Source organism: Lycium barbarum, chromosome 1 (genome assembly GCF_019175385.1).
Source record: "Lycium barbarum isolate Lr01 chromosome 1, ASM1917538v2, whole genome shotgun sequence".
Lineage (NCBI taxonomy): Eukaryota > Viridiplantae > Streptophyta > Magnoliopsida > Solanales > Solanaceae > Lycium > Lycium barbarum.
The window spans coordinates 18,095,079-18,104,963 of NC_083337.1; the positions used below are offsets into that span (position 1 = coordinate 18,095,079).

Below are 9,885 nucleotides of genomic sequence, written 5' to 3' on the forward strand. Positions count from 1 at the left end.
TTCACCTACACTTCTCTACTCATTGCTGCTATTAATTGCCACTGAAACAGGAAATATTTACCGATTAATAATTCTTGTACTGTTATTTCACTATCTGACCAGGAAAACTTATCCCGATAGTTGCTCAGTCTCAATTTGTATGCTACTTTTTTCTTTTTAGTCGGACAAAAAAATAATGACACAATTTTATACATAAAAAAAATTCAATTTTAAATTTATCTTTTACCCTTAATGAACCACACAAATTTCTATAATTTGTTTAAATAAAAAAGTCTTCCTTATTTCTTAAATTTTGTGCGTCAAACACCCTCGCATAAAATGAGACGGAAGAAGTATTATTTTTAATCGCGGTATAACTTTTCCTGGATTATTAACATAACAAGGAATAAGACGATACTAAATTTTTATCCCGCACGATTTATGCTTGTCCAGTATTAAAAAAAAATTCTCAAGAGCTATTAATTCCATTTTCTTCAACATCAAAAAGAAAAAGGAAAAATGGTGAACTAGAACATTCATGCAAATCCTGCTTAATACTCCGTATTTTTTAACATGCCCAACTCAACTGATGCACAGTTCCACTTTCCAGCACGTAATTTCCAAAACTATTTATACACAACCAAACCATTATTATGATAAGAAACAAAAAAAAAAGTGAAATTAAATCACTAACACAATGCCAAAGCAAATACTTGTCTACACATTACTTGTATTAATTGCCAGTGAAACTTCAACCATCTACAGATTTGCCAATGGATTGCAACGTAGAATCCAAGTAACCGACGATCTAGACGACGTGGTTGACAATGAAGAAGACGAAGCTTGGAAAGAATGGGGAAAGAAGAAATCGAAAAACTCCGATTTCGATCCGCCAAAAATGGATTTCAGTAAAATGAGTCCATCGGAAATTCAAGCGGAAATGATGAAGGGGCAATCGGGTCCTGTTTTCGGGTTTGTTAAGCTCCGACTTGGAACTCCTCGCACTCCGGTAATCTCTTTGCTTTACCTCTTACTCCCTCCGTCCCAAATTGTTTGACACTTTTCGCTTTTCTACCGTAATTGTTGCTATTTTTTTGTTAATTCTGACTATGACGGAATAATGTGATGAGTAATGATGCGCTAAATTGATGTTCCTGCTTAGAGCATTAATTCCCTTGCTGAAAGAGTAATCTGCCAATTTCTTTTTATTTTATAGCATAACCCTAATAGAATTCACCAATTACCTTTCAATTCCAAGCTAGTTCGAGTACATAATGTGAATTTTCTATATACATTTGCAGTGGTGGATGTATAGTTCTAGCTAGGGATGGGTTCAATTGAACCTACAATTTTAAATGTAGACCTTATGTGAAAATTAGTACATATATAATGTTTTGACCCATATTTTCAAAGAATTTTGAACCTTGAATATGTAAGATTAAGCACCCGTTTGGCCATGAGAATTATTCACTTCTTTCCCGATTTGTTTTTCCCACTTTTTTCAAAAATTAGTGTTTGGCCATAAAAATTCCAAATACAAGTTGAAGTTGTATTTGGAATTTGCAAAACAACCAAAACCTTGTTTTCACTTTTTCCATTTTCTGTTTTGGACCGTTACTTTTGTTTTGCTATTTTCAATCTTTACCCTAAAAGTTTTTATTTTTATAAAAAGGACATATTAACCAACCCTCATTTGTTTTTTTGGGTCATTCTTGTTCGAATCTTTTTCTAATATTGGTAGTGTTTACAGCCAGGGGAGGATTTAAAGGCGCCCGAGGGTGTTCACCCGAACACCCTCGGCAAACAATTACAGTGTATATGTAGGGTAGATTTTCTGTATTTATGTACATATATTAACTTTTGAACACCCTGAACAAATGTAAAAGGTTAGCTCAAGTTGTCTAGGGTGTTCAAAATTGTCTCTAGTGTCCTAGGTTCGATTCCCATTGACAACATTGTTTTTTTTATATTTAGCTTTTGTTGTTTTTTCCGAACCCCCTGAATGAAAGTCCTGGATCCACCACTATTTACAGCTACTTGGTTTAGTTCTTATTGGGTTTCATATGGAGGTCAAGTGCAAGGTGGGGTTGATGGGGCAGTGTTTACGCACTGATTATGTTTATTAATTGCTTTGGGTGATTTTACTAGTTTTTAGGACAAGTAAAAATGGACGGAGGGAGAAGATCTGAAGCTTCTATTTTCTTTTTTGGAAGGGATATGATGTTTCAGGCCTCCCTTCCCATTCGGGTTGGGTTGGGTTGAGAAGAGAAAAGTCTGATATTACATAACTCCTCATGTGTCTTCTCCCATGTTGGTTGGACTCTTCAAAATCTTTGTCACACTCGTGGTGACACGACATGGGTGTGGGTGTGGATGTGTGTGGATCCATATCGGATTTGGTCAACTTACCTTGGGTTCTTTGACTGCATTTGTGACCGAGAAGTATAGATTGATTGAATATTTGGTTTGATTTTTGGGTTTATGTCATATATATATATATATATATATATATATATATGACATAAACCCATTGAGAATGTTTTGCTACACAAGATATCTTGTGAACTTATTAGGTGTTTATAAAGAATTAAGTTCTATTAGTTTCTGTTCAATAACTTTAATTAATCGAGATATATACTTTATGTGATGAAGAATCCAACCTTTACACGCATTGGACACCCGCAGTAGAGTCCGAGCAACTTAGCTTAGAAGCCAAATTGTTTAGTATTAACAGTGAAATGGACCTAGATAGAACAGAATAAATATGGAAGATTACTAAAGCTAACCTCAATTGATTTGGATTGAGCCATAGTTGATTGAATGGAAGGATATATAGTTTGCAAAGAAGACTTGGGGAGGGATTGTGAAGTAATTGTATTGTATTATTAACTGAGATAAAAACATGTTTCCAGGAAAAAGTTTCAGAAATAGCCATGAGATGGTCCAAAATAGCAAGAACTGGAGCAATTGAGGCAAAGTTCATGGGTGTCGATGTGAGCACGATCATGTTCACCATGGAGAAAGGTCAAGACTCTATAGAGGTTTGTTCTCACTTCCCATATATGCCATATGGTGTCTTATTCTATACTTGCTAACTTTACCTATTGATCCTTGAAGCAAAGAGTTGAATCATTCGAACAATATCAGAACACTTGTATAAAGAAAGTCAAGGCTCTAGTTTTCCTTTAAATTTTTAGCCCTCCAAATGCACTCTTTATTTCATGGTTTTACTTGGTTTAATTCTTCTTCCTTTGGGACGACGTGTGCTAGAAAAGTTGAGGTTCTCTTAATCGTCCATTTTGCAGTTGAAAGAGTTTTTGTTGGAACAACCAGAAGCATATGAGATTAAACTAGGTGACCAACTTTTTCGAAGACCAGGAGATCCTCCTTTTGAAGAAGCTTTTGAGAAGATGCAGAGTGAGAAAAGCAAAGCCGATCGTGCCAGCTCAAAAAAGAAGAATAGGCATAATGAGTTGTAATCACCAGAAAAAACATCCTCTTTACAGCTAATTTTGATCACTTATATTCTAACATGTATTATCAGAAGGGCAAGGGTACACGGCTGGCATCTTACATATTCTTTTTTCTCTATACATTTGAAACTGTGAGCTTAAAAGCTCTGTCCAAATAATCAGTGAATTCTTCTGACTTTCGATCAATGAACATCTTGTGCTGGGAAATATCTGTAGTAAGAGTAACGACACTTATAAGGAAATGATGGTGTTTAAATCTATCCATGTCTTCACCAATTATGATAAATGAATGGAGCTTAGGGACTGTTAATGGTACCCTTGTATGGTCTTTTCAGGTTTGCCCTATCGGGCTATGCATAATTGACTCAAGCTCCACAATTTGTGCTAGTTCCTAATTAGAGTACTTCCCCAGACCCCACTTTGTGGGATTACACTAGGTATGTTGTTGTTGTTGCCTAATTAGAGTACTATTCTGTGTATTATGCCTCAAAGAGGACAATTAATATATCTCCATAATGCAGCCAATCCTCCCCTTTAGAGAGCATTCTCTAGTCCTGAAAATTAGATCTGCTAGATGGTTATATGACATTCCTAAAGTGTGTTCTTCTCATCATAAAATTATTTTAATTCAAGCATAATATAAACCATCCCATAAACTAAATTGTGTATACATTGGGATGAGCAGAGTGGGCAAGATGATCAATACATAATTCTGTATGAAAAAATAATGGATACCGGAGGATATTGCAGCAGACCCTCTCGTTTTAAAATAATGCTAGTTAATTGAAAGAACACAGGATCATTTCAGCTTATTGCTGAAGTCAGAGAGCTCGAGAATGCGAATTCTGGAAATGCTAGCAGCTTCCTCCCTCTCCTTTTGAGTATTGTAACCCCAATCCCCTGTTTCAAGAAAAACAGATCAACAAAAAATACAGCATAACAATTAGCCAATTAACGCGAACATGAAGACCGAAAAAAAATGAATTAGTATGACACATCTGTAAGAAGCCAAGAGAGTATGATAAGTCACCTAGATACAAGTTCCATCCATCCAACTCGGGCTCTTTAATCACATTCTTTAAAGTAACAAGTCGGTCCTCCACAAAGCTGATCAATATTGAGAAAAGTGGACGCGTTTAATTTCATCCAGTAGAACTAAGTACTTACCTAAAAAGAAGTATGAGTAGTTCTTATGCTATAAAAATCTTACTGTAAGGTCAGACCCTTGTGTTCCGGCATTTCTTGAAGTTGCTTAAGCACTTTTACTTTAGGTCTGATCAAAAAGAAGTTTCACGTAAACAACATGAATTGATCACATCTCTTTAATATTGCAGTTAGCTTAATACAACTTCACACGCGAAAAGTAAACTTACCCTGTCCCGAGACCATAGATCCTTTCAGCTGGAATAGTTATCCCAGCAAGCCCTCTAAGTAATGCATCTGCAAAGCGGCCCTACAAATAGCAGTGGAGTACAAATATTAGATTCAACATTCCTCAAGAACTAGCAAAAGATTTTAAGAACTAAAATATCCTTTTATTCTGATGAATGTGCACATTGTAACAAACCTGCTTTGTAGTGACTATATAGAGCTTTGAACTTGCAAATTTAAGTGCATCAGGAACTCCAGGATAAAACCTGTAGAGAAAGCATAAACTTTTTAGTATATTTCAAAAATACAGTATGCTCTTTGACACGATTGAGTACTAACTGTAAACAATAGGTGATTCTAGAGAATGAAAATAAAATGAGCATCAACCAACTTATAGGTTTGTGTTACTACTCGAAGTCTTAAAAGTTTATCAAGGTATGCAATGATTAGTTATGCAGAGTTTAGTTATTCATGTATTAGTTAAACCGTCTTCTACCTTTCATAAACTAATACATAAATTAACTCATAACTTATACATGTTTTAGATATGCGAGGTTGTAAACTGATAACTAAACATTGTACTTGGTGTACTGAACTTTATACATAGCAACTAAAATGTTACCAAACAAGGAGTTATACTGGTTTTAATACAGGAATAATTCACTTCATAAAGCAACCAAATGACCCCTAAAAGTTTATCAAGCTAGGAAACTGATAAGCAGATAGATTTTTAGCTTGTTCTGGGGTACACCACTCAGAGTAAGTAATCTATACAGTGTCTGTTTTTCTGTATTTATTTAAGTTGGTACAGAGATTATACATTAGCCAAGAGATTAGGTGCTAATCAGGACCCTCAAGTGGTTAATTCGGTCTCACAAGCATGATCGATAGCTACAGTTACCTGTTTGCACCTATCCAAGAAGCCAAATCATTGTCCATCCATTCATCTCTAACCTTACCAAAAAGATCTATGAGAAAATCCCTGTCTTCATCCCATTCTGCCATTATAATGGGTTTAATCTTTGCCCAATTCTCAAGTATCCCCTCAACTGTTAGACCCTCTGCAACCTATCACGTTAAGACAGCTATCACCTCGACGAATTGTAAGATTTGCATCATCATATCCAAGACACATAATTTTAATATTTTTGTGTACCCACCGAAGACTTGCGAATAGAAGGGATTCTTGACTCCAAGAGCAACCTCACAAGTAAAAGATTTTCATAACCAGTTTCCACCACAGGTCTAACCTGCAGAAAGTTTGAAGGTTTAGCACTTCTACATGACTGTAAGTTGAAACCCCATCAGCACACATATATGAATCTCAAATATGATTATTACTATAGTAGAAAATAGTACGCTTGCTAACGAAAGATTTACTCTACCAAGATGGAGATTATTATCGGAAATAATCACTTATTAAAACAGTGTATATGCAATTATTACCAAATGTGACTCGAAACACTAATGCTTAAGTTATTAAGGGAATGCTTATTGGTTCTAAGAATGCCAACTATGCAGCCAAGGAAGAATAAGTATTATATGAGTAGGTCGACAGAAAAGAGAAATACTTATCAAAAAAATAAAAAAGGGAAAGGAAGTATCCCTCATACAAAGTATATTGCAAAAGTAATATAATCCGGGATTAATTGGTGTAGCAGTCTAGTGGTTGTAACTCCATTCTGCACAACATAGTCGGAAAATCAATTGCTGATATTCTAAAGCATGGAAGTTTCAGAGCACCACCATCATTTCAAGAATGACACATTTATATCCTTGAAATGAATACTTCACTGGTTGCAGTTTCATAGCATCCCAGAGGTGCTCATCGGTCTATTCACTAAAACACTGATTTCAACAGTTCACAGGATTATACACACACGACACACCAACTCTACTAGCCCAGGGGTGGAGCTAGAAGCTGACATATGGGTTCGGCCGAGCGCAGTAGCTTTAGTTCAAACTATCTTTTGTATTAAGAAATTTACTAAATACGTACAAAAATTAAATTCAGAATCCAATTACTAACACATGATATCATTATCCTAGAATTTAGAACCCATAAAGTTCCAAATACTGGTTTCGCTTCTGAGTCTAGCCTAGTCCAACCCCAAATGGATATGCTAAGAATATTTAAGAATCACTTATGGAAAAGCAAAACTCTTATGAACCAATGTGTGCATTCTGGCACCCTATATGGTAGTGACCTGTTCTCATGAGAAAAGACTTTGTTTTCTATCAAAGAATCATGCTTAACACAACCCTACAGCATATATATACCTTATAGGCATATATTAATTGAAGGGAAGCCTTGGCGTAACTGATAAAATTGCTGCCATGTGACCAGGAGGTCACGGGTTGGAGCCGTGGAAACAGCCTCTTGCAAAAATGCAGGGTAAGGCTGTATACAATAGACCCATGTGGTCCGGCCCTTCCTCGGACCCCGCGCATAGAGGGAGCTTAGTGCACCGGACTGCCCTTTTATAGGCATATGTAAATTAAAGCAAAAGCTTGTCCAAAGCAACCACTAACACAAATGTATATCTCCTTAACATGAATAGCTTTTTTTCACTATTTCACCTACACTTTCAATTTCTAAGGAAGACAAACATGGTCTAGCCTCATTACATGTACCTCAAAAAGGAAATGAACAAAGAAAGAGTAATACTTCAACAAGGAAAGAGTAATGCTTAAACAAGCTATGCGAATAAAGAAGAAAGAAAAAAAAAAAAAAAAAAGCTTTACCACATGCATCTGATCTACTATCCAATCTTCCAAAGAAGAATCCACCCCATTGAAAAGACTCGGCCATCTCACTTTAGCAGCCTGCAAAAGTTCAGAGGGCAGAGTCAAGATTTCAACTTTATGGATTCTGAATTTTAGAATAACGATTTCAAGTAATAATAATTGAGTTCTAAATCTAATATTTGATTTTAATAAATTTCTTAACACCAAATACACTATTTGAAAAAAACCATAAGATTCAAAGGATATTTATATCACACACATCTTTAAAGACCACAAGATTCAAAAATCTGCATAAATTCTATGCCCAATCAAACTAAGACACTTAGTAGGTGTTTTGCCTCAGAAATCAAATATTTTTCACTTTATTTGGAATTTATAAAGTCGGAGTTGAAAATGGAGTCTTTCGGAAACAGCCTCCTTACCTTGAAAGGTGAGGGTAAGGTCTGCGTACACTCTACCCTCCCCAGATTCCACATTGTGAGAATTTACTGGATATGTTGTTGTTGTTATTGTTGGAGTTGAAAATGGAATTGTGTTTGGTTATAGTTTTTGCAAAAGAAATATTTAGTTGTTTGAACATACTAAAAGTGAAAAAAGCGAAAACTGAGTTTTAGGTGTTTTTCAAGTTCCAAATACAACATTATGGCCATACACTAATTTTCAAATAAAATGAAAAAAAAATCCTAAAGAAAGTGAACAATTTTCATGGCAAAACGGGTCCTTAAATTTGGACGAAGGAAGTACCGGGTTTGGTCAAACATGTATCTGGACTTTTAGCTCCGCCCCCACAAAACCAACAAAGTTGAAAAGATAAAAAACAAAGAAAAAGAGAAATGAAAACTGAATAATATTGGGAAGCAAAAGGGGTAATGAATTGTTATATATGTAAGTAAAGAAATGAGATCATATAGTTATATATAAATTTTAATATTGAGCTAATGTACTTCAATTTAGATTCAAGTCAAATTGGCTCTGGAACAATGAAAAAATATCACATTGAGACAGAGAGTACTGAATTTGGTCATATCTGTATCCGGACTTCTAGCTCCGCTACCGTGCGAAACCAAGAAAGTTGAAAAGAAAATAAAAAAAGAAAGAGAAATGAAAAGTGAATAATATTAGGAAGCAAATGAATTAGTGCAAGTAAAGAAATGAGACCTTAACAGCAGAAAGAGAGCTTTCACCACAGCTATCACAGAGAACTCCGTCAAAATCTAAGGCATACAAATCCCCCATCTTTATGCCACTTGTGCCTCTAGTTTTTGGATGTTCAATCTAAATATGTTCAATACCCGCCAATCAAATTTCATCAAATACCTTTGACTCAAACTGAAAGCTGATTTCTTGTAAGCCTGCGAGCCTGTTTGGATCGGCTTATTTTGGTGCTTTTAAGCCAAAACAGTTTTTAAGTACTTTTGTAATATTTGAATAAATAAATAAAATTTCTAAGCTAAAATGACAAAAATAAGCGGGCAATTTCTAGCATTGCCCTTCACTTGGGGTGGTTTTAAGTTTTACCCCTCAAATTGGTTGTCTTTAACTTTTGCCCTTAAGGCCCAAATTCTGTTGCATGGCTAATTTTATAAATTTTGTGTGGCGAATTTTATTTTTTTGAGTAGGGTTTTGAACCCATAACTTTAGGATATTAGGCGAAGGGAAAAACTTAAAGACCACCAATTTAAAGGGCAAAAATTAAAGACCACCCCAAACGAAGGACAATCCGCGCAAAAAAAAAAAAAAAAACCCCATAAACTAAAATTCCTAACATATGACTTTTGATTTATATAAGTCCATCCAAACGGGCTCTAAGATAAATCATCGTTTTATTGATTTCATGGGCCTTTTTTCGCTGACCTGACCCGACCCGAAAGACATGCCCAATCGAACTCTTTCCCACATTATTTTTTCTTTTTGGAATTATGATAATTGACTCAATTAATCCGAATTCACGTTGAGTAAAGTTTCATATCAAGATATTCTCCATTAATCTTTTATAGCTTTAGGGCCTAGAAGAGTTTAAGCATCTTACTTAGCTAATTTTTATTTTATTTTTAGTGCTTTCTCACTCCCAAAAATAATGGCATTGATACTATTTGAAAAAATTCGGAAAAAAATAGTATTTGAAAAAGTTAAATACTTTTTTCTTTAAAAATGTGTCTTCAGAAAGTGTGGAATTTTAAACGAAAAACCTAACCTATTATTCATATTAGTTCCTCTGTCTTGACAATCTTTTTTTATTAGTAAGTCTCCAAAAGAATGACACATTGTTATATTTAGTAAATTTAATTTTAAAAATGCTAGTTTTACCCTTAAC

At 34.9% G+C, this 9,885-nt stretch overlaps 2 protein-coding genes across 4 annotated transcripts; one reads left to right on the forward strand and one right to left on the reverse strand.

Annotated features, from left to right (window-relative positions):
• The first annotated feature begins 562 nt into the window (after positions 1 to 562).
• LOC132632862 (uncharacterized) lies at positions 563 to 3,638 on the forward strand. The gene is made up of 3 exons (XM_060348982.1): positions 563 to 988; positions 2,892 to 3,020; positions 3,285 to 3,638. Exons 1-3 carry the CDS (start codon positions 677 to 679, stop codon positions 3,456 to 3,458), a joined length of 615 nt encoding a protein of 204 aa, XP_060204965.1. The 5' UTR covers positions 563 to 676; the 3' UTR covers positions 3,459 to 3,638.
• Positions 3,639 to 4,070: 432 nt separating this feature from the next.
• Positions 4,071 to 8,960, reverse strand: LOC132632847 (uncharacterized). Of its 3 annotated transcripts, none has more exons than XM_060348954.1 (9): positions 8,730 to 8,958; positions 7,569 to 7,649; positions 5,984 to 6,073; positions 5,725 to 5,891; positions 5,020 to 5,089; positions 4,826 to 4,905; positions 4,663 to 4,725; positions 4,483 to 4,559; positions 4,071 to 4,352 (listed from the first exon to the last, which is right to left on the reverse strand). In XM_060348954.1, the coding sequence occupies exons 1-9, from the start codon at positions 8,805 to 8,807 to the stop codon at positions 4,252 to 4,254; spliced, it is 807 nt and encodes a 268-aa protein (XP_060204937.1). In that variant the 5' UTR covers positions 8,808 to 8,958; the 3' UTR covers positions 4,071 to 4,251. The 3 variants fall into 3 exon arrangements, with proteins under 3 accessions (XP_060204937.1, XP_060204944.1, XP_060204953.1); XM_060348961.1 differs by lacking the exon at positions 8,730 to 8,958 and adding an exon at positions 7,994 to 8,619; XM_060348970.1 differs by lacking the exon at positions 7,569 to 7,649 and having other exon boundaries at positions 8,730 to 8,960.
• Positions 8,961 to 9,885: the final 925 nt, after the last annotated feature.